Source organism: Panicum virgatum, chromosome 4K, assembly GCF_016808335.1.
Source record: "Panicum virgatum strain AP13 chromosome 4K, P.virgatum_v5, whole genome shotgun sequence".
Taxonomy (NCBI): domain Eukaryota; kingdom Viridiplantae; phylum Streptophyta; class Magnoliopsida; order Poales; family Poaceae; genus Panicum; species Panicum virgatum.
In genome coordinates this window covers 7,910,703-7,935,255 of record NC_053139.1, presented here as the reverse complement: position 1 = coordinate 7,935,255, position 24,553 = coordinate 7,910,703, and the positions used below count along the sequence as shown (strand labels likewise).

Below are 24,553 nucleotides of genomic sequence, written 5' to 3'. Positions count from 1 at the left end.
CGAGATAGGATAACACAAATCGTCCAAGATGTATTCTCGATGACTATCGTGACTTTATACAAAAAGTTACCTGGTTGTGTTACCCGTCCAAGATGCAAAAAGTTTAACAATGGTTGGCAATTTAATGGTTTGTATAAAGTCAGGCTGATCACTCTTGATGACTATATCACAAAATATAAACAAACTTTTTGCATAAAATAAATATTAATATAAATAATCTAGCTACCCGTGCTATTTGTGCGGGCCATCCTGCTAGTTAAGGAAAATGAGAAAAAAAAATCATGCGACACCCTAGCTATAACTGCCCTACCAGTGCCACTCGTCGATAAGAACGAGCCGGCCGGGCCACATTTCGTCTCCCCCAGTGGTTGGCGTGTCGCTGTCTCCCCCCGGCCAGGCTGCGTCGTCCATCGGCGGCACACCTCAGCGGCCACCAGCGCCATGTCCTCCTGTACTGTACCCCATGCTTCACCGAGCTTTCGCCGGCCAGGCACTAACTAACTAGCAATTAGCATAGCAAACCCCCGGCCCGGCCGGCATCACCAATGATCCAAAAGCACTAGGTAATCCGATCACCCGCCGAATTCGCTAGCGATTAACCTGTCCCAGTCAAAAGGCGACGCTTCTCCAACCTCACCCACCTCGAAGCCACCCGGCCGCCGCGCTCGCAAAGCCGCTGCCTTTATATATACCCGCGCGCCGTCCCTCCCTCCGTGCCAGCGACTCCCTCTCTCTCTCCCACAAACCAAGGCCACGGTTCCTGACCACCACCACCACGGCACCACCACCACCACCAGCAGCCAGTGCCCGGATCCGGCGAGGGTGCGCCGGAGCAGCTAGCGACGAGGTGAACTGATCGATCGACCGGCAGCAGCAGCAGCATGGGGCTGAGGAAGCGCCTGCTGCTGTGCTTCGGGCGCGGCGGCGAGGAGGAGCGGCGGCAGGAGGAGAAGCGGGAGGAGGCGGGGGGCAAGCGCCCCGGCGGCGGCGGCGGGGGGAAGCCGAAGCTGCGGCGGCTGAGCACGGCGAACCTGCGGTCGCTGTCGCTGCAGGACCTGTCGCGGAAGCTGGAGACCACCAGGCTGCACGCCTTCACGCTGGACGAGCTCAAGGCCGCCACCAAGAACTTCTCCGCCGCCAACTTCCTCGGCGAGGGCGGCTTCGGCCCCGTCTACAAGGGCTTCGTCGACGCCCGCCTCCGCCCGGGCCTCCTCGAGCCCCAGCACGTCGCCGTCAAGTACCTCGACCTCGAGAGCGACGGCGTCCAGGGGCACCGCGAGTGGCTGGTAATAGCATGTCCCTCCTGTGTCAATTCAATCTGAATCCGAATCTGCCTCTGAATTTTTCTTCGGAAAAGGTAAAGGAAACCTGACGAATCTGATTGGTTTTATTTGGTGATCAGGCGGAGGTTGTGTACCTCGGGATGCTGAGCCACCCGCATCTGGTCAAGCTGGTGGGGTTCTGCAACCAGGACGACCACCGGATGCTGGTCTACGAGTACATGCCCAGGGGCAGCCTCGAGAACCACCTCTTCAAGAGTAAGCACCACTGCTTCATCAACAGATTGATTCTGAAACTTCTATGGCCTTCTCTGAATCTCTGATCGATAAATTGGTTTGACGCTAACGGTTTCTGCTCCTATGGCTGCAGATCTCCTCGCGTCGCTGCCATGGTCGACGCGCCTCAAGATCGCCGTCGGCGCCGCCAAGGGGCTGGCGTTCCTGCACGAGGCGGAGACTCCGGTGATCTACCGCGACTTCAAGGCCTCCAATATTCTGCTCGATTCGGCAAGTTTCTTTCACTAACCATCATTTTTTTTTGCGAAACTACCATCAAGTCATCAACAGCTAGCACACAGCATATTCGCCGTAAAAGCCAGCTAGAGCTAGCCGACATCTTCCATAGCCTGCTTGGGTGCCTAGTCGCTGTCAAGTGGTTTATTTCCATGGGAACTGCATCCTCTTTGCTGATGTTTCTTACCTACACGCCAACCGTGCTAACTGCACGCACGTTTTTTTAACAAGTGATTGATTGCACGCACGTTGTCAACTGTTCCGTGTCAAAGCTTCGCTTCGTTGAGAATTCTGGAAACTAGGACACTCGTGCTCAAATCTAATTTGTTTGCCAACTACCGACAAATTAGTGGCAAAAGCCTCTGTTTTTATTCTAGGTGCCGGCCGTTGGGGATAATCTAATTTGAGTATAATAATTTGGTTAGTTTGGAACCTAAACCTTTGTTTTCTGAAAGTAAACCTAACGCTCTGTAGCAGTTGCAAAGTGTAACCAACCTTGACGTTTACAATCCCCAACCACTATTGTGATGCACAACATTGATGAATGATATGAAGCCGAAGTGTACAAAAAGCACAGTGCTTTTTCCTTAAGAAACTGTTGCTGATTCTGACATGTAGATGAACACAAATGTTGCTGAATTCTGACATGAAGTTTTGTCATGGTGAATTCCAGGACTACACCGCGAAGCTGTCTGATTTCGGGCTGGCCAAGGAGGGCCCCAAAGGGGACGCGACGCACGTGACGACGCGCGTGATGGGCACCCACGGGTACGCGGCGCCGGAGTACATCCTGACGGGCCACCTGACGGCCAAGAGCGACGTGTACAGCTTCGGCGTGGTGCTGCTGGAGCTGCTCACGGGGCGGCGCTCCGTGGACAAGCGCCGCCGCGGGCGCGAGCAGAACCTCGTCGACTGGGCGCGCCCCTACCTTCGGCGCGCCGACAAGCTGCACCGGGTCATGGACCCGGGCCTGGAGATGCAGTACTCGGCGCGCGCCGCCGAGAAGGCGGCCCGGGTGGCGCACCAGTGCCTGCAGAGCGTGCCCAAGGCGCGGCCCTCCATGCGCGACGTCGTGGCCGCGCTGGAGCCGCTGCTCGCGCTCGAGGACGACGTGCCCACGGGGCCCTTCGTGTACACGGTCGGCGGCGCCGCGCCGGCCGCCGCCGCGGCGGGCGGCGACGAGGAGCAGGAGGAGGAGGAGGCGGCGGAGGCCGGCGGCCGGCAGGGCAAGAGGCACGTCATGTCCGCCGTGCACGCGGAGAGCCCGCTGCGCTACGCGAGCGCGGTGAAGAGACCGGAGAGCCCGCCGACCCTGAGCAGAGCGTGAGAGCATGGCGAGAACCGGCGAAGGGATCGCAATCTACAAGTGTACATAGCTGACAACGACGTGTCCATGGATTCTTTTGTTTTTGGGTTTCTTGGTGATGTTATTAATTCTTGCTCCCAGGAATTTAGAGGGGAGAGATCTTCTTTCGTTTCCCATTGTGTTATTATTAGTATACCGCCGAGAATATGAATACCTCGAATTGATGTATTTGTATACTGGATTTTTGAGGCAACAGTATTGCAAAAGAGTATCAATCAACATCATTACTCTGAACTTTTCGTCTACGGAATTACGAATGCGTTGAGCTCATGATTGGAGGAAGGTAGGTGAGGAAACACAAAGACTTCCGCTTTGACCCAGAAATGCGCCGAGACGAAAAGTTTGAACGCCATTTCAACGGCGTACCTACGACCACCAGAGAAAATGTAACAGAAGTTGATTTCGTCTGCATCCAGACGAAACTTTGAAACACGATGCTAAGTACTAACCACAATGTATAAGCCCATCCAAACACGATGCCAAGACGTTTTCTGGCAACTAATCGATCTTCTAGCTGTATCAACAGGCAGAACCTCCAGAAAAGGGGCTTTTTTGTGCAATGTTCGCCAGGGTACCCCTTAGCTAGATACTATAATGCACAGGTTCTTTAAATAGGCACCCACATGAATGTCCTCCCTCCCTGGTTGGCCGCCGCCGCCGAGGTGTGTGCGGCGAGCCGGCGAGCGGGTTAACGGCGCGTCCCGACTCGCGGCGAGCCAGGAAGAAGATTCGGTGCGGATCGGCGGGGAGACGGGGAGCGTGCCGCAAGCGATCGGTGAAGCGGTCGAATTTTCCAATGGAGGCGGTGGACGAGACTAGGATTCGGCGCGGCGGAGGAAGAGCGGCGGCGGCCGCCGCCGCTGGCGCACGGTGTTTGACATTGGAGTTGTGGAAACGTGAACGCTTGAAAGCCGAGATTGGGAAATAATTGAACTGATATGGGCCTAGTTAGGAAATCCGCTGCAGGCCAACATGGGCCTTTTGCGAAAGAACATGTCCTTAATTAGTCGTCACAATAAAAGGATAAGACATGATCCTCGCTGGCCTGCTTAGAAAGCCCAACAATAGTTCACCCTCTCGAGGAGTTTTGAAGTCCAGAAGAGATGCTTAGCCCAGCTGCAATTCTCCAGAGACTTCCAAGCTGTGGTTGCGAATTCTCCAGAGACTTCCAAGCCTGTTTGCTTCGTGCCCTGCCAGGCAACACCGTCGCCACGCATGCATTGCAGCCCCAGGTGACCAAAATCGGGCCTGGGAGCAGAATAGGGTTGGTAATGGGCCATGACCCTATTGATCTTTTTACAGTCTAATAAGACTCTTAAATTTTTTAGTTCAAAATTATATAAAATTAAAGTCCGATTTTTTTAGAATCCGACCCTTAGATTTAGTAGTTCAAAATTTTGAGCCCTTTACCACCCCTACCTGGGAGCGCTGCCTGCCCCAGGCATCTTTTTTAGGGTGGAAAGCAAACTGGCCCAGGCCTATATGCGTGCCCATGAACTCCGGAGCGGGGCACGGGGTGCCTATATGCATTTTTTTTTCTTAAGGCGGTTGGCACGCCCAGCTCATGTTTGTGTTGAGATTGTAGCTCTGATACTGAATGAATGAAGAGCGTGTGCTCTTTCTCTACATAAAAAAAATCCGCGTAGGCAATAATCGACGTAGCGGCGCAAACGCGCACGAGCAGCCGTTGCGTGGCCAAGCACATAAAAACGAGGACAGCACGGCATGTACGGCGCATCGTCCACAGTCCACTCAGAAGAAATTGAGATACTAATTTTAGTTCACACAAAATCGATGAATTCGAACGCGACCAAACCGAATCCAAACTCGAGCCATATCCATCGATAGGCGTCCAAGATTTCCAAGGCTGCGCCGCATTTCACCCACGGGTCTCCCATCAGAGTCCCGTTCTAGCCCGGAAAGAGGAAGCAGGAAACAAGAATTTATTGCCGCCTGCTCCCTCCTCTCCTCGCACATGCTGACCGCGCACGGTCGATGCCGATCTTTCGCTTCGAATCGATGGCAACGTCTCTCTTCCAGTCTTCCTGATGAGCAGCCGAGAAGGAAGAATCCGCCGCCGCCGCCGCCGCGTTGCCTTCGACGTTGGGCAAAGCCGGAGCGTGACGAGAGACGGCTGACGTGCCCGGCAACGCGCAGCGATGGGAAACAGGGAAAAGTGCCTCACTCAAAGTCTAATCCTGCCGGCGTCATGCTTTGAATTCAACTGCTAGTGGCCACCGGAGTGGATCAGCACATCCGTGATCCGGCCAGGGACGACAGTTCATCACGTCAGTGGCCTTTTTGTAGGAGTGTTCCAAGCACCCGACGGAGACATACAGTGCAAGTAGTTGATTACACTGGCTCGTTGATGAACTCCAACAATCAGATCACATGGCACCACCAAGAAATACTAATATTGTTAGTTTCAGGATTCCAATTAAACCAACAACAGTCCCATGGGCCATGGGGAGATCAATTAATACTACTAAGATATCTCAACTGGTCAGCAATAATCCCATTATATCGCTGCTGCCGTTGACGGTTGATCTCAGAACATTACAATCAATAAAACAACTGCTAGACAAAAAAAATTGGCAATTAACTGGCCTATACTACACAAAAGATGTTACTGTAACAGCAACGTTTAACTGTAATGCGTGTGCAACTTTTTTTTTTCTCCAGCCACGGCCGTAATCTGGTTCTGATCTCTTTCTGAAAGGACATGCTTACGTTACGCCTCGGTTGTTACCTTACCTGCACACAACGAGAAGCAACAACGAACAACAGTCAGAAAAATGCTCAGCATGCTGTAATGACCAGATCGACTAACTGGACATTGCAAAAAGTAAACAAATTAAATTCAGCCACTCCAACATACAGTCAGAATTTCAGGGAATGAACTCACTTGGTGTTGGTGTAGACGGCAAGGACGATGCTCGTGACGCAGACTAGTGCAGCTCCAAACGTCAGATTGGCGAGGAACCGTACGCCGGCACCTCCTCCGCCGTTGCCGGCGTGTTGCGCATAGACGAGGGAGATGCCGAGAAAGAAGGTGACCGAGGCGACAGCAGGCAAAGCGTGGGCAGCAGAGACGGCGAGCGCCGGCGCCCCGTCGTCTGCGCCACCTTCTCCTCCAGGGTGCTGGACGAACAGGAAAAGCTGGAGGAAGCCAACCTGCAGGCATATGATGAAGAAGGCGAGCTCCGAGACGTGCCAGTTGGCGGCGGCGTGCATGTTCTGGCGGTGGCTGTAGATGATCGCCGCGAAGACGAACAGGGCTTGCATCCCGGCCAGCGACAGCAGGGCCTGCAGAGCGGCGCCGAAATTGGCATCCTGAGCGGACGCGGATGCCGTGGTAGTTCCTCGCGGCGGGTCGGTGCAGGATGGAACTTAGGGAGACGATCGACACTAATAGGGCGAGGCAGGCGATGTTCCGAGCTAAGGCCGCCATGACCGTGGGTTGTGATTTCCTGTGTTCTTGCGGGCGGGCGTGGGGAACGGGGAGCTGTGGGCGCTGTGAGCTCGTAGGGGAGTGACTAGAGATGCCTCCGGTAGTCTTATGGTGTGGCCTACAGAGCTAGGGACATGGCTACGCAAGTCTGGCTACGGGCTGGTTTGGTGGTTGGAAGTTTAACATCAACACGATCCTTTGACGCCATAGCGAGGTAATGTTCTAGATTGGAATTACTGAGACTCTTCAGGTCGAGTCAAACCTTTTTTTTAATAAGCGTGGAGTCAAACTTTGAAGACGGGCCACAAAAACAAAAAACCTGCGGCTACTGATGATTTCAGCTCATGTTCTGATGCACCTTAGCTAGTACTCCTGGTCCTGGCATGACTCAGCCAGCAGGGACCGGCACTGTAACAAATGCGGCGGCCACTGCTTCTGTGCACAGTAACACGGATGATGATTTCAGCTTTTCCGAAATCAGCACACGTAGAGATCGAGCACAGGGAGTGACGACACCATATGCAAGAGAGATTTGGATTACAAGGGCCAAAGGGCGACGCTTCCATCATCACACATGAAACAACGAATTAAGCGTTGTTTAGGCCTCGTCGCCCAGGTCTCCTTTTCATCGTAGAAAAAGAGTACTGGCGCACCGTCCACTCTGAACTGTCAAGTCGAGTGGGCTGGAGGCAGCGGTATCATGAGACCAAGATTTTCTTTCTCTATCCATGTCATTGTCGCCCATTTCCCTGCTGAAAGGAAAGGCAAAGGAGTGAAAGGTGGCTGCCGCCTGCTTGCCGCGTTGCCTCCGCGCTTCAGCCAGGAGCCAAAGGGCAGGCCTGCCGAATAAAGGTAAGGTTGTCAGAAAGGGTTCAGGCAAACGGACGTCGTATGCGAGGGAGATTCAGGCAGCAGTGGTCCGTGTGCTCATGTCTAATACAAGACACCTAGGTAGTGTTTGGTTGAGGAGCGGAACACGGGATGGAGCCATTCCGCTCTGTGTTTGGTTCGCCAGCATGAGAATGGAGCCGTTCCAGGGAGCGAATATTCGCCTCAGATTCGGGATGAGTCGATTCCGCGAAATTGAACGAACCGAGCCGTCCCACTTCGACGGCGTCGCTTCCCGCTGACGGATCGCGGATCCAGTGTGGAGGAAGGAGGCGCCGTGGGACGAGCTCAGTCAGAGCGGGGCGCGGAGGAGCTCGGGCGGCATCCGAGCTCGCGTGAGGGCGGAGCTTGGTGCGGAGGCGGAGGCGGAGCTTCGGTGGGCGAGGGAGGAGGTGCTGAGGCGGAACGGGAGCTCGGCATCGAGGCGGAGCTCCGACAGGTGAGGGAGCAGGTGCTCGCCCGGAGTGTGTGGAGCTCGGCGCGAGGGCGGAGCACCGGCGGCGGCCGTGCTCGGCGCCAGGGCGGAGCTGGGTGCGGAGGCTGAGATCCGACTAGCGAGGGCCGCACTCGACGGACAGGAGAGGAAGAGGCCAGCGACGTGGGGAGGCCCGCCGCACGGCGCTATGTGTGGGGGGGAGGGCAAGGTCGGGCGGTGCGGAGCCAGGCGCCGCAGGGGAGGAAGAGGCCAGCGGCGCAGGGGAGGCCTGCCGCACGGCGCTGTGGTGGTGGGGGGTTGGGCAAGGCCGGGCGGTGCAAGGCAGGGGGAGGCCTGCGGCGCAGAGAGGAGCCATGGCCGAAGCAACTGGGAAGAAAGGTAGGAGGAAGAAAATCGGGTGACTAACAGATGGGCCCCACATAACGGTGTGACGGCAGCTTCATACTCATACCTCCAACCAAACAAAAAATTTGGAACAGTTCCATCCCTCCAATCAAATATGTGGCATAGAATTATCTCATCTCTAAAATCTGATATGGAGCCGTTCTATTCTACCTCGCTCTCCAACCAAACGCATCTCTAAAGAACGGAGGGAGTAGATCGGAACTTTCAGAGTGGTTCAATGATTGAACCAAGCTTTGGCGACTGTACTTATTTGTACTTATTGACCCTTTTATGCCGTGTTTAGTTCCCTGTCGTGTAAACGCAAAAAATTTTTATGACGGAATCTTGCTAATTTGAAGTACTAAATGAAGTTTATTTACAAAACTTTTTGCACATATGTGTTGTAAATCGCGAGACGAATCTAATGATACTAATTAATCTATGATTAATCACTAATTAGCGGATGGTTACTGTTGTATCACTGTTGCAATTATGGATTAAGTAGGCTCATTAGATTCGTCTCGCGATTTACAGCCCATCTATGCAAAAAGTTTTGTAAATAGACTTCATTTAGTACTTCAAATTAGCAAGATTTCAAATTAGCAAGATTCTTTCGCAAAATTTTGCGTTTTTGTGTTTACGGGGTAGGAACTAAACAGGTCACCATGCATGAGCCTAGCCCGAAGCTCGTGTGGACAACTTTGCTTGTCGCGTGCTCAGAGTACAAGACTGGACCTCCGTCCGTTTACTCGGTTACGGAACGCACCAACATTCACATTCCCAGTCGAATTCAAACCTCATCTACTCGAGTACTCCGACTGACTTTTGAGAAAGCAGGACACGAAGAGAGCACATCGAGGCTCGTAGCACTCTAACCCTTGTTATCACCGAACCGGCACCCAAGAAACTTGTCCTAAATCAGGCTATGTACGAGAGAGCACAAGTAGAGCATGCAACTTGTTTGATTAAACAAATCGTCGGATTATTACGAGAGAAGAGAATTTCTCAATCTTTTTTTTTGCTTGCAAGGAAATGCCGACCCCCACACAAAGCAAGTAAAATGAAACCGAGCGCCGGCGCAAACCTGCCACGGTGCGCGCGCTCGGCGCTCACGCCACGGCACCCGAACCGTGCCGGCGAAGGGTGGGGCTTTGCAGTACGGCCGGCGACGGCGAGACGGGGCGGGCAAAGCTGGTCCCGTGGGCTTCAGCTACTCCTCTCTCCTCTGAGCCGGAGACCCGAACGAGCCGGGACTTCGGTTGGGAATTATCCGCACGGTTCTCGTGTGACAATATTTTTAAGATCAGTCTCAATAAAATTTTTATGAACATAGTTATTTAGATTGAGAACTAGATAATTGTGCTAGATGGATTTCATAGTGATGAAATTCTCCTCACATCTCATGAAACTCCGTACTTCTCTCTTCTTGTCATGCCAGTAAAATTGATGAGGTTTAATATTATGAAACTCTCCATAAAATACACATTGAGACTGGCCTAATCCTCCCGTCGATGAATTAACGGGCCCAACAGAACAGGGCCTCTTTTTGTCACAATGATGATCAGGTGGCAATCTCTAACTCAGGACGTACCAAATCAGATCGCTACCGTGGGCCACTAGGCCAGGCCCAGCTAGCGATCACGCGGCTTTACAATCTAGGGCCACCACATGTACCTGTCGCTTCCTAGCACAAAAGGGCCTGTAGCCTGATTAAAAAACCTCGGTAGTACTTGAGATCCTGAGTTCGACTTCCTATGGAAGCAAATATTCTGAGATTTAACGGCGTTGTGCATTCAGTGGTAGGCGACGTTTCCCTCGACAGCGAAGCGCTTGTGGTGACTTCGTCAATCTCGAGGATTTGCCGGCTCAGTCTTCGAAGATGCTCAGTTGTACTGTGTAATCTAAAAAAACCCAGCAGTTGTTGGTTCTAGAACAACAGTTCCTAGGCAAAGATTCGTGCTGGGAATGATGATGGCCTAGCCATTTGGAGGTGATTGGTTCAAGGTAACGATGGTGGCATGGCTCGCTAGTGTAGTGTAGTGTACATAGCTCATCAGCCATCGGTACACAAACATCATCAGAAAATGATGGAAACGGAATAATCGATCTACAAGTAGGAGTACGTCAAAAGGAAGGAATCGAGAGCGCCTCTGCTTCTCTTCTAGGTGCTGTCTGCTGGGACGACCGGCCAGGGAGTCGCCGGTCACGCTGCTTGCCTTCCTCTTCCTCGTTCGGCAAGGATCTGTTCGGCAACGGGGGGCAAGCGCACGCGACGCGTCGCCGTCTTCTTATCCGCCCGGCCGTATAAAAATTAGAACCCCACTGTTACCGTGAGCAAGCCAATCGAAACCCCTTCTCCCAGCTACCGTTACTTGTCACTGTCAAATGTGTCGACACGCAACGGGAGTTCTAGAAGCCTTCGGAGGACAAGCACGTACTGAAATTAAACTAATCATCTACTTCAACGGATCTGCAGTAGAATCTTTTTTTTTTTGGTTTCTACTCCCTTGTAAGTCACTCAACTTTGCAAAAGTCTGGGTCTAAAGTTGGCCTTGGAAAAGATATACTTCCCAGTCTAAAGTGGGATGACATCAGAACTTTTTAACAACACACAAGAGAACTTTTGCTGCCGTGGCGTCTTCTGATTTCCAGTCAAAGCAAAACAAAAGGCTTTTGTCCTCGTCAACACATCAAGGCCTCGAGTTCATGACACACAGAAACTGGAGCGGCGTAATCCCCTCCACTACTCTGTGTCATCTCTTCATTGTCTCAAACGGTTTCTTCAGGAGTTGGCCATACGATTGATGATACTGATATTCCCATCCCAGGATCAAGTATCACAATGTAAGCAATTAAACCTAATTGGGGGCACAAGCCACAATCGAATCGAATGGTGGGTAGATTATCAGGACATCAACACAATGAGGACGGCTGCAATGGCTTAAGATCTTGAGATGTGAAAACAGCACAATCAACAAGGCATCATTGCCACAGTCAGATTGCAATAGCAAGCCAAGATGACACCAGATGCGACTAATAACTCCTCACTAGTCTTATTGTAGTAAAGTTTAGAGACAAAACTTACAGGGTCTTGTCTTATTTGCAGGTTGTGGTATGATCAACATGGAGTTGGAGATTATGATTAACCTTGATTATTTCTCCCTGCAGATGACAAAAATGAAAAATAATTAATTATAAACTTTTGGCATACAACAAACCACAATATTCGTATAGGAATTGGGGTTTGTATTAAACCCAAGACTTAACACAAGGTAAAATCTTAGAAAAAGTATATAGGGGGGAAAACTAATAAAACAGCAATTTTATCTAGATAATCACATTACGAGTGCAATCCCATGGAAATCACTGATATCACAAAGTAGTATAATAAACGAGCAACTAGACACAATGAGATTGCGATGTAGTAGCTACGTTAGATTGGACAGCACACATTAAAAATATGAATAGCAACAGCATGTAGGTTCACAGCTACATATTGTCACAGTTTGTCACACCTGAAATTAAGTTCTTAACAAGTGTAAAAAAATAACTCATTAACAAGTACCGAAGATGCCATAACAATCAACGATGGTCTTACTCTAAATAGGTTTAAAGGCAAAATTTACAGCATAATTCCTATTTACGGGCTATGATATGATCAAATATATGGAACTGAAGGAATAGGTGAGGCATTTGATCGCTACCTGCACTGCTATACACACTGTACAAGCAAAAGTATATGATCAGATAAATTGCCGGCGCTCATTCAGATATTTTTAGAGCAAAAGAGGATGTAACTAAACCCCACAGCAAGCCAAGAAAGATGTCTTACAGAAGTACTCCGTACATTACAAAAGGGGGAAGAACAAACATGACAGTAAACCAACAAACAAGATGACTCTTTCCTTCAAAAAAGAGAAAGAAATAGATGACTCCAACATGCCCCCAAAATCCCAAACCAACTTTCCAAGCCTGAGACTAAAGCTGTTTTTTTTTTAAGAAAACAGAAGTTTGGAGTACTACTGCCTTGAGTTGACGACACACTGAAATTGGAGTGCTTCACTACTCTGTCTCAAAACCGTTTCTTCATGAGTGGAAACACGACGACACATAATAGCTACCCATGCACACATTGTGCAGCGACTATTGTGCAGTGCCATGCCCATGCACATATGTAAATTGGCCAAATAATGCAAATCATGACAAACATGATAATGAACTTATATACCACCCCAGAATCAAATGATACAAACGTAATGAGCAGTTCGAATGAAGTCAAGTCAAGATGGAGAGTGTGCATATCCTCACAAAATAACATTTTTTTTCATAGATGAACAGAATAGTATAAATGTATAATGATAAATAACTAGCCACAATCAGATTGATTGCAATAGAGGCATAGAGTTACACAACGCTGGATATACAAAGCAAAGATGACACAACACTCACCTAAATGGTATGTCACAGTCTTACTGTACCTAGATTCAGAGGCAAAACTCACAACATCATGTCCCATTTCCAGGCTATGTTGAAGGAATGCTGACTCATTGATGCATAAAAAGAACAGAACTGATCAATTGGAGAAATTTTCATCAAGTAACCGATTTTCTCTTGGAGGAAAGGGGGATTTGCATTAACCATGGATCTGTACTTACAAAAGTATTAAAAAAAACTAATAGGAAAGTCATCAACAAAATAAAGAGAGCATTGTATAGATATCTGCAATCCCAGACTATCGTAATCTTGCAAAGTAGCATGATAAAAAAGAACTAGAGACAGCTAGATTTTTTGACAGGAAATAGCCACAGCTTGATTATTGCAATTGCAATAGATGTACACAAGATTGGATAGCAAGCAAAGATATGCATAGAACAAATGCGATGCAAACTCCTTACAGAAGTCCCAAAAAAGCTGTTTCGAAGCAAAACTTACATCATTATGGCCGCATATGGTCAAAATGAAGTTGAAGAAATATAGTTACGCCTTGGCTGCTACCTGCACACGTCAAGAATGGAAAATAAATAATCAGAGAAATTTTGCAGCATGCAACTAAAACTTTATAGAGGAACCACTAACAAAAATCTTTTAGAGGAAATGGGATTTTGTAATACCCTTGGGTTGAACATTAGCCAAACGAGGTGTTACAGTAATATATAAAAGGAAACAAAGCTAATAGCCCCTAAAATTCAGAGCCAACTGAAAAAACAACAGAAATAAAAGTGAAGCTTGCAAACGTAGAGAGCCCTAACCTTCATAAGCTTGTCCCTTTTCTCACGATACTCTTCTTTTTTTTTTTGAAAGATCATTCTCACGATACTCTTCAAAATTCTGCTGGATGCGCCAAGTCTGAAGCTGTAGATGGACAGTAATGGATCGTTCCAGCAGGCAAAAATGCCGACCCATTTGATTCTTGAATATACCAGAGCACCAATACGTGCATCTCGGATTAGTAAAATCAGCAATGATCACGTACATGCACCAGACAGAAGATTGTTGCATCATATTATTATTAACCCACCACACAGTCCCATATTTGATTGCTATCAAATGGTGGCAGAAGCTTAGAGAAAAGTTTTTCAATCATAACAATCACACAAGTTCTAGGTATCAGAAATGATCCACACAAGTTCAAGGTAACCAGCACAACCATACTCAGTTTCATCCAATTATTATTACAAATAAAATCGGGCAATGTGACAATATCCCAATGATGAGCTTCGATGGTAGTCAGCCAGCACCTCTTGCAGCAGCTTATTCGCAGTACACAAAACCCACATTTTGTCGTCAGGGCTACATTAACTGAGCATTGCAAAAGGGAAACAATTCAGTGACGGTTGTCTAACGTAATAACGGTGTGTTAAGAAGGCTAGTTGATTGGTTAATCACCAACCATCTATCAGTAATCACGCGAATCGATCGTGACAATTCTAGGAGAAACGAAAAGATTGAATTTGAAGAAGCACCGGAGCAGCATGGCGGCAGCGAATCAACGCCAGCAAGCGGCAAAGCGAGCTCTTGCACGTTCCAGATAATTTGGTTTCTCGCACAAGCTCCAGCCGCGGCGACGGGCGACGGCAGCTAGCTCGGGGTCAGATGGAAGTGCGCACATCGGGGGCGGGGCACAGTCGCACGGAGAGGATGATCGTGGGGGTGTTCGGGGAAACTTACACGAAGGCAGTGGCCATCAGCCAGAAGAGCCCCGCCGCCGCTCCGACGGCCATCTTGGCGAGGACTCCGGCGACGGCGCCGCCGCCACCCTCGCCGCCGGCGCGGATGTGTCCGACGATTATGAGCGAGATGCCGAGAAAGAAGGTGGCCGTGGCCGCAGCGGGCAGGGCGCGGAGCGCGGCCAGACCGAGCTCCCGTGCCGCGCCGTGATCCACGCCACCTGGAGCCTGCAGGACGAACAGAACGAACTGGAGGAACCCAGCCGACGCGCACAGGGTGAACTTCACGAGCGCCGGCAGGCGCGGGTTGCCGGCGCCCGCGGCGCCGGCGCGACGACGGAGGTGGCGGTACATAAGCGCGACGGAGGTGAAGAAGCCCCCCGCCGCAGCCAGCGGCAGGAAGGCCCGGACCGCGCCGCGGATCGCCGGGGCTTCAGCGGCTGCCGTGGTGCCGGCACCCTGCTGCGGGACCTGCAGGAGGTTGACGAGCTCGAGGGCGGTGAAGGCGGCGCACAGGGCCGGAGCGGCGGCGGAGGAGATCGCGTTCCCCATTGTACGGTGCTTGGCCGGCCGGGGACGGGGAGGACGAGGATCTGGAGGCGACGAGGGAGGGCCTGACGCGGCTTCGAGGATCGGAGAAGAGCGACGGTGCTTTCGGGGTTTATGAACTCCGGCGGTGGGAGGCAGGACAGCGGGAGGAGGTGCCAATGGCGTGCGGCCGGCGCGAGGAGTGGCGACGGAGATGGTTTGGTGAACAAGAATGTAAGGACTCGCCGCGGCGTGGATTTTGTTATGTTATGCCGCGACCTGGGCTCGTGTGAGTCCACTCGACAAATTGAATGAATATGGTAGTAAGAGGCAGCAAGATGTGTCTTTTCTTCCCTTTTCTTTTTTCTAACGAGCCAAAATTTTCTACTAGGAGTGAAGCTTATGATGAGTATGTAATGGCTTAAGCGGGTGTTTTTCTTAGTATTTCAGAGTGATTACCTCATGGGCCCGACAGCTTCCCTGTGGTGAACTGGCCCGGCCAAGTCCCAAATCCACACATCATAGGCTCTCATTGCACACTACTAGTACTTTGCTCCGCCTAGTGCCAAAACTGTTGGCAGCCTAGAAGTCTAAACCCCCAATCAGTTGGATAACCCATGGCCTCCTTTTGGTCTAGGACAGCAGCAACCACGTTAAGAGAGACAAAACGCCTATTTATCACCGGACGAAGGAAGGTCTGACGTACTATTCAGAAATATATATTCACCATCCTAGACCTTTTCTAGCGAGCGACTAAAGCTAGCAGTCAGATCTGTAGCAATCAACGTCATGTTTCTTCACCCATTTCGGAGGAGCCGCTTGTCTGCTCCCTGAAATGAGTTGCAGATTTACTAGAGCAGTCAAGTGAGTGGGTCTAGCCCAGCACTGTGTTGCTGCTCGGAACAAACTAGGGATTTCGCAGCTAGTAGATTTGATCCGAGAATAAAGCAAGCAAAAAGGGACGATTTGCTTTCGCATCGGAAGTGAAGAAGACGGGGAGAGGAGACAAGGGGAACCTGCCAGTGCTCGCCACGGCAACAGCGGACGCAGCTCAGCTCGGTTGAGCTGAGGCCATGCACGATGGTGTCCAATCGGCTAGGCCATCTCCAGCGGCGACAGCAGGTCGCCGACGCCGACACGCGGCGGCGGGCGGAGAGGGGCGGCGGCCGGCGGCGGGCGACAGCATGTAGATGTGGAAGCGCTGCTGTGCTCCCTGCTCTTTTGAACCGAACCCGTTGACTCGGGAGCGGCCAAGTCTATCCCCATTCCCCCCCTGGGGCCTGGGCCCTGGCCCCTTCTCGGTGTCTAAAAAATACTACTCCCTCCTTCCCCGTTTATAAGGCATACACGTATATCAAGATTCAAATCTTCTCATCTTTGACCAATAATTTGACTATTAAATTTTTATTTTTATAATGCAAATTTCATATGATTGGATTCATAATCAAACATAGTTTACAATGATTATAAGTTTATAATCAAAAGTGATATAATATATGATAAATAAATAGTCAAAGTATTGTTTAGAAGACCGTGTCATGTTCCACCATGCCTTATAAACGGGGAAGGAGGGAGTAACAAGCAGAGGGAAGAAACACAAACACCTTCCATTACACAAACAGAAACACCAAGCACCACCAAGCGGCCGTCACGTACGCTACAAATACTACTAGTAGTTTGTTTTAAACTCTCTTACTTATTCTTGGGGGGAAAAAGGGGGCGCTCGTGGTTTGCAATTTGGGAAGGAGACCTCTCCGATTCTTGCGGCGCGTACGTGCGGCTTCGTTTTCAGGTTGTGCGTGATGCTGGACCGGGTCCTGGTCGCCGTGGGGGGGTTTTTGTTCGCGACCGTTGATTTGGCACCTGGTCGAGGCGCTTCGTCACCACCGAACAAATAACTCTCCGACTCCGACGGACGGCGTGTGTGAAAGTGAAACTGAAACAGCAAAGCCGCAAAGGGCGCTCATTTTCTTTTGGATTGGAGTAGTAACCGTCAACCACCGGGACCGGCCTTCGAGTGTTCCGGAACATGCAAGGAAAAAAAAAATCTTGAGCCCATTGCCTCTGCTCCACGGCGTATTGACAGATTAGCATTATCGTGAGCGTCAGTTTCGTCCAGAACGGCTTCACCTTCGCGCTACACTGTAATGATACGTCACTGTGTAGTATTGTTTTGCTTTGTAGTACGGAGCCAAAACGCGGATGGACATTCAAAATGAATTAGCCAATGGGTGGAAAGCTGCAAAAAAAAAAGTGGTTCTTCTAGTTGGGGGCTTGGGGCTCCGAAGTGCTACATTAGCACAGCTGTAGACGGAGCCGAACTGCTGAAAGCTCTCCCAAACAAGATCTGAATTTCAAAGGACTGCTCGTGACACGATAAAACGCACAAGAGCTGCTAGTCCACGACCAACACTTCCATGGGTTCCGCGCCAAATAAAAGGGTCGTGGAAGAACCCCTCCTCATCGGCGTGGGATTCTGTTTTCTTTTTTTTTTAAAGGCGAGCGAGACTAAATTATTTTAGAGCTCTGACGCTGGCTGTTTTGACAAGCTTCTCGCTGACGAGTGACGATGGAAACATCTCTTGACGATTAAAAAAAAAAAGCGAAGACGCGTTGCCTTCGTCGCGCGACGACTGGCACGGCATGCCGCCTCGTTCTAGTCTGGTACGTCGTACTAAAACTGCACGAACAAATCCCTACAGTTCCCATCATAGTTTGCAGACTGTGCGTATCAGTTATCACTGTCCACAGGGCCTTGTTCATCAGGATGGCAACCGCGGATCACCAATTTTTCGCCCCCATCTTTTTTTTAGGCACCATCGATCTAAAGTAGCTAGATCCTGGAGCATTTTAATTGGCACCAGAACTTTTGGCAAAGTGGCGCATATATATCTGCTTGTTTGAATATGTGCTCTGATCTCAAAGGGAAAGAAAAAAAGGATTTACTTGTCCTCATCAACCTTTGTGGGAATGAGGATGCCTCCGAAGATTCTCACAACAATCTTGCAGTTCACATAGAAAAGGAGAATGATCCCATACACTACTTTTTTTTTATCACCCTTCTGAGGACTCATATGGTTTCTTTCATGCGCCTAAACTTAGTTAATCAAAAACTCATATTGGAAGCCAATAGCAGTGGTAACTGTGCTTTGGGACTGCCAACGATTCCATGGTGGACAAACCATCAGTTTATATCAACAAAATGAAATTTGTGCGTAACTAATAACCTCGCAGCCCCATGACTAAATCACCAACCCCACAACAAGATAATTTTTTATATGATCAAAATAGCATAATTAACAAGAAATAGACACAATCATATTTCCATAAGAGCTAGATAAGGTTGGATGCCAAGCAATGATGACAAAATGTGTGATTAACTTCTCAAAACTCTGAAAATAAAGGAGTGCAAGTGTTCAATCATCATGGTTTTACTATAGTCAAGTTTGGCGGCAACCTACATAATCATGTCTTATTAATTTCCAGGCCGTGAAATGATCAAGATGGAGTTGAAGGAATTGCTTATGTGTTGGCATACAACGAAATATCGTTAGGGATTTAATTATGTTTTCAGCATCTAAATGTCTCACAAACATATAAAAAAGGAAAAGAAAATCCACATGAATATAAACAATTTTATCTAGATAATACCATTAACAGGAAAATAAATAGAGGATCATATAGAACTATGCAATACCATGGCTATCACAAAATAGCATGATCAACAAGAACTTGCCACAACCAGATAATATTGCAATGGAGCTAAACAAAGGTTATAGAAAACATGCATGACTCCAGGACCAGATGCGGAATTGCCACACTTTACCACAACTCAAGTTCTCATTATCAACAAGTCTGAAAAGACGCCTAGGTGATCAATCAGGGGTCCTCGCTCCTTTTGATAGGTCTAAGCTAGAGGCAAAACTTACTGAATGCTTAGACCTTGATTCGTTACCTGCACTGCCCACATAATCATTGAACTAAAAGTAAACAATCAGAGAAATTATCAGCACCCTGCAAAAAGGGGAAAAATTGCAATTATAGGGCTGCAACTGCAAATATTGACCACTCGTGATTTTGATACTCCCAGTGAATGAACTACCTGTAACGTCCCGCCTCCTCGAGGCCGAGCCAGCTTACATCTGACTGCTTTTTAGGACATAGACTGCCCTCACAGACTAACACCAGTCTTTTCTGCACACTTTGTCCTCACTCGTGCGCACTCGGAAAGAACTTCTCGATCAGTCACCCATCCCTAAATTTCTCCGGGCCAAGCACGCTTAACCACGGAGTTCTTTAGAGATCGGCTTCCGAAAAAAAAAGTTACAATTTGTTGGTATGAGTATTCTATTAATCCTATTAAGCCCTGTGCCGGGGTGTCACATACTCACCCCCTTAAGAGACCGACGTCCCCGTCGGTCAATTCCAAGCCAGGAATGTCCTCTCTTAACCACGTCCCGTATGTCCAGTGTCAGCAGCCCATGTGCCACGTCCGTGCGTCCAGTGCCAACGGCGCATCCCAGATGCCTGCGCACTGACCCGCCACGCACCCGTGCACATGCCGGTGGCATCTGCGCCCCCACGCGCCCGTGATCATGCCTCCGCACTTACGCCCGTACGTGCCCGTGAAACCGCGAGAGTCGGCTCTGGTACCATTTTGTAATGTCCCGCCTCCTCGTGGCCGGGCCTGCTTACATCTGTCTGCTTTCTAGGACATAGACTTCCCTCACAGACCAACACCAGTCTTTTTTGCACACTTTGTCCTCACTCGTGCGCACCCGGAAAGAACTTCCCGGTCGGTCACACATCCCTAAATTTCTCCGGGCCAAGCACGCTTAACCTCGGAGTTCTTTGGAGATCGGCTTCTGAAAAAGAAGTTGCAACTTGTTGGTATGAATATTCTATTAATCTTATTAAACCCTGGGCCGGGGTGTCACACTAACCCTCAAAAAAGATTTTTGAGCAAGGAGGATGTGTGTACTAACCCTCAGCCTGAACAGTCAACAGACTCAAGGGAAGCTGATGAAGTCGCCAATTGTAGGTAGCCATAACCTGCACCAGCACCTCTCACATGATACTCTAAGTTACACTGCAAGTCTCAACCTGTAAATGGAAAGAAAAGGGTACATTCCAGCAGGGCAAAAGCCAACACATGCATTTGCCCATACCATGTGCACCAATACAAGCATCTCAGATTAGTAAAATTAGCTATCATCAGGTACATGCAGCAGACAGAAGACACATTCCCATATTTGACAGTATGAAGTGGTGACAAATGCACAGACAAGTTTCGGTCGTTATAGATACACAAGCTCAAACTATCATCGATGACTCGACTCCCAAAGTCACAAGTAACCACCACAATCTTATTCAGTACAAGATCGATCTGAATATTACAATACAGAACACAAAATCCAGTATGGAGATGTAGCAGTTAACATCTGCAGTGTAGATGTAAATCTCTGAATATCCCCACACGATGCCTCTTCTTCCAGCTTTGCTTTTAGTACCTGCATTGCACAAGAACGCACATTTATCATCTGCATGTGATCACAAAACCAACTGAAAATTGCAAAAGGGAAACACATCTACTGTAAGGACGATTACATGCATGTAACAGTATATATCATAAAAGGCTTGCAACTAGCTGATATACTGTTACGCGAGACTGACAATTCGAGTGGGGGAAATGTTGAACTTTGAGGAAGCAGAAGAACCATGCAGCAGCGGAATAACACCAGCACGTGGCCTGTGGCCCTGTGCTCAAACGGAAGAAGATTGACTCCCAGGCACCACTGCATCATGAACAAGATCATTGTAATGTAGCCAGAGGGAGTTGGGACCCGTCCTCTGGGGCAAGCAAATCCTAGTCGGCATTTGTCTGCTTCTGCTGAAGACGTCCGAGTCGTTCACCCAATCGATCGGATCAGATGGGCGTGGTGGTGCTCGTCGGCGTACACTGCGAGCGAGAAATGCGATGCTCAGCTTACCAATGGACCACGACGATGGAGCACTGACCGCGTGGGCAAGCACAGGAGACATCACTATTCACTAATGAGAAGATCGTCTAAACTAAATAATTAATTTCAGCTACTGAGAACAAATATTTTAAGAACACGAATGAATAATTATTTAACTCGAACAAAAAACTAAACATAACGAACAAATAATAATGCGTAATGAACAAAATATTACACATCACAAACATTTAATTGTATAAGATAAATAATAAAAAGTTAATATCACGAACAAATGGATTAACATCGCGGAACAATTTAATAATCTATAAAACGAACAAATAATTTAGCGTTGCGAACAAAATAGTTACACACATACAAATAATATAAACTCAGGAACAAATATTTATATATTAAGAAGAAACGAGTTTCTGGAATAACAATTTGTATACCAGGAACAATACTATATGAACACACACTAGATTTTATGATGTTTTGAAAAGTTTAAATGAATCAAATTATGTATAAAAAGTAAGGGAGCATGCAAACTAAATAAGAATAAAAATAAAAAGGTAGATAATAAATAAGATATTTAATATGAAATGGAAAAATAAAATAAAATATTATTATATGAGAAACAATGGAAATCAAATAAATCAAAGTATTAAAAAAAAGATGAAAGGAAAATATCAAATATTAATATCTGTCTAGCCATTATGCACATTGTTTAAAAAAACACATGAACCATAAAAATAGATTATATGAGTATTATATAATATAAAATATTTGAAATTAGAAACAAGAGAGAAAACGTGAGAAAAAAATAATAAGAAAAAGGTATTGGAAAAATGAAAAAAATTAAAGAATCAGAAAAGCAAAAGAAATATCTATAAAATAATCACTAAAGTAGTTACTAAAAATAAAAATAGAAAATAGAAAGAAAAAATGAAAGAAGCAAGATCGAAACAAGGAAAGATTATGAAAAAAGCAAGCAGTAGCAAAAAAAGAAGAAAAGAGAAATAAAATAAGATGAAGAAAAGAAAAAACTATAAGGAGAACCTTCTAGTAGGTGCTGCAATAAGCCCACCAACATTAGTAACAAAGTAGGCGGTTTTTTTTATTTTTTTTCGTTTTTTACAAAAATATATTTTCGATTTGGAAATTTACAGGAATATACCCCGGCCGCCCGGCAGCGGGGCGGCAGGTCCCTGGGGGCCGGTCGCCCGGCAGCGGGGCGGCCGGCCCCCCAGGCCGCCCGGCTGCGGGGCGAACGGCCGTAATTTTTGCAATTTAGCTCTTTTCGCGAAAGAATTTCACATATGTGCTCTTTTTGTAACTTTTTTGTAGAAATAGACCCTGGGGGTCGGCGCCGAGATAACACGTCTTTGCGCCACAGATCACGGCGCCGAGGTGACACGCACGCACAAGCAATCTAGTGAATCTTCGAACTTGACTTTAATATTTTCGGACCTTTTCAGGAGACTAGAATACTGTGAACCACACATGAAATATAACGGTAAGAATTAAGAACTAAAAACTGCATTACACAATGTAAACCATAGGAATTACATCATAATACAATGTTAATGAAACACACATCAGACATGCAGTGGCATGGCAGAACCCGTTGCAACTACGATAAATAGATTCTGAACTAAGCTAGCATGCCTTAGGTAATTTAAAAAAACACAACAAACACAACGATGCAGCATGTCACTAGCACTAGGTAGTCCTAGTAGCCGTACCCCCACGTAGCAAACTGCGTTGAGTCTTCTCCGCAGTATCCACCCATTGCAGGTGTTGCAGGCGGTGGTGCCGGAGGGGCAGTGCCCTTCTTCTTGTGACAAGGGCAGTTGCAGTAAGGAATAGTGCATGGTTCATCCTGTGAAGTGGCAGCATTGCTGGTATCATCATCTTCGTCGTCTTTGTTACCCTCGCTCACTTCCTCGTAATGGTTCACCTTGCATTCCAGATCAAGGATCTTTATCTGGAGGTACTCGATGAACTCCTGAACTGAATCAATTGGTGCAGGATCGACCCACATGGTAAAACCACAGTTTTCTGGAGCATCTGAAGACTGCAAAATAAATTTCATGTAAGGTGTCTCAATGAAGATAAAGAAATAAAATAACCGAGTATTACCCATGCGTGTGGGCATTTGAAGAAACGCCGACCGCCATCCATCCCATCGGTGCACATCTGCACTAAACAGTCATCACCATGTCTGCATTTTGGCCACGGTTCTCTACGGTTATCGTATTGTCGAAGAGGAATTTCATTGGTAAATTCAATCTTGTGCTGTGGCGGAAACTCAAACACTGGTTCCGGAAAGGAATCAGGTCCAAGAGGCCCCTCCCATATTATGGGGTCTCCCTTTCTTCCCCCTTTTATTTTCCCAAAACCGTAGTAATTCTTCCCGCTAGACCCACCTCTAGACATTGGGTATACAATGAGCTTTGGTGTTTGATTGCTGCTGGGAGTTCACAAACTTCGGAGTGTAAATGCACCTGAAAAACCTACATGACAACACAGTGACGAGGCTAGCTGACCGAACACTGAAAATGCTAGATTCAATTCTCGAACTGACTACTCGATGCATATCTGTGCATGCAGAGCATCTAAGTGCATGCAGACTCACAGCACTGCATCGCTGCCGCTCGGTTGATCGTGCCTAGATGCCTCCTTCCCCACTACACGCCACAGAACTTCGCTGTAGAATGACAGTTTCGTCGTCCTCGCCCGAGAGACTGCTTTGAAGGTGAGCTGGTGTGGTTGACGTGTTGTCACATCTTTTTGAAATGGTGAAAGGGCACTGTTATTGGGCTGTCGTCTTTTGTCACGTTTGTCTGGGCAAACAATGCGACATATGGGAAACCCGTGATCGCCGTGCTGAGCAGTGACAACCTGTGATCTCGTACTCGCAGCTAGATACACTATGGTCTCTATTTTGATCTATACGAGCGTGTCACGAAGTTTACTCTGTATGCGGTAGTCGTCATCATCGTCGGCGGGATCTCGGCCGCTAACTCCTCCCGCACCTAACTTGTCCTTCATTAAATCACGGAAAAAATTTCGCAAGAACTCTCCTTATTTCACGAGCATTATGGAACCCATAAACATAACAAGTTCACATCAATAATATCTATAGAAACAAATAACAAGTAAACTACCACAATCATAAACAACCATAATCCGAACAGTCGAAACCGTTCATAATAACAATAGAGAAATAAGTGCCAACAACTAACCACCCCTACCATTCCGACCTCTCTTACGTCGTGTTTGTACGTGATATGTAGGGTAGCTATGACGGTCCGGTGGCCTTACGTCTCTGGCAGGATGGCGTAACAAAGCCACAGGTGTATGCAAGCTGGGATCATCGTCCTGGGCAGGCGTAGCAAACAACCGTGTAAAGTCGTCCAAGGAGGCCGCGTCGTTGTCTTCAGACCACCCTACAGATCACAAAAAAAAATTTAAGCAACATTCAATAGGTGAATGCAATTCTATACAAATTATACTACGTACCATGTGTTCCAGGTGGTGGTGGTGGTGGATAGAAAGAAGCTCCTTCATATCCTCCTGG

The 24,553-nt window shown here is 48.1% G+C and overlaps 3 protein-coding genes across 5 annotated transcripts in view; 1 reads left to right on the top strand and 2 right to left on the bottom strand.

Moving 5' to 3' along the window:
* The first annotated feature begins 653 nt into the window (after window positions 1-653).
* On the top strand, window positions 654-3,393 carry LOC120702938 (serine/threonine-protein kinase RIPK-like). Its single transcript, XM_039986927.1, has 4 exons — window positions 654-1,286; window positions 1,403-1,538; window positions 1,651-1,787; window positions 2,467-3,393. Exons 1-4 carry the CDS (start codon window positions 882-884, stop codon window positions 3,118-3,120), a joined length of 1,332 nt encoding a protein of 443 aa, XP_039842861.1. The 5' UTR covers window positions 654-881; the 3' UTR covers window positions 3,121-3,393.
* Window positions 3,394-5,551: 2,158 nt separating this feature from the next.
* LOC120705031 lies at window positions 5,552-6,721 on the bottom strand. The gene is made up of 2 exons (XM_039989572.1): window positions 6,065-6,721; window positions 5,552-5,913 (listed from the first exon to the last, which is right to left on the bottom strand). Exons 1-2 carry the CDS (start codon window positions 6,442-6,444, stop codon window positions 5,910-5,912), a joined length of 384 nt encoding a protein of 127 aa, XP_039845506.1. The 5' UTR covers window positions 6,445-6,721; the 3' UTR covers window positions 5,552-5,909.
* Window positions 6,722-10,789: 4,068 nt separating this feature from the next.
* Window positions 10,790-24,553, bottom strand: part of LOC120702931 — a 45,820-nt gene continuing 32,056 nt past the window's right edge. The window contains exons 1-3 of one of the 3 annotated variants that reach the window (XR_005686584.1): window positions 16,030-16,287; window positions 13,568-14,117; window positions 10,790-13,313 (exon numbers count right to left, since the gene is read on the bottom strand). The gene's annotated coding sequence lies outside the window, so the exon portion shown is untranslated. The other 2 variants (XR_005686583.1, XR_005686586.1) reach the window with 2 other exon arrangements.

Excerpts from the sequence above, each read along its gene's own strand:
- LOC120702938 (XM_039986927.1), top strand. The coding sequence starts at position 882 with ATGGGGCTGAGGAAGCGCCTGCTGCTGTGCTTCGGGCGCGGCGGCGAG. Across the intron at positions 1,539-1,650 it reads CGAGAACCACCTCTTCAAGA|ATCTCCTCGCGTCGCTGCCA; the intron begins GTAAGCACCACT and ends CTATGGCTGCAG. Across the intron at positions 1,788-2,466 it reads CCAATATTCTGCTCGATTCG|GACTACACCGCGAAGCTGTC; the intron begins GCAAGTTTCTTT and ends GGTGAATTCCAG.
- LOC120705031 (XM_039989572.1), bottom strand. The coding sequence starts at position 6,444 with ATGCAAGCCCTGTTCGTCTTCGCGGCGATCATCTACAGCCACCGCCAG.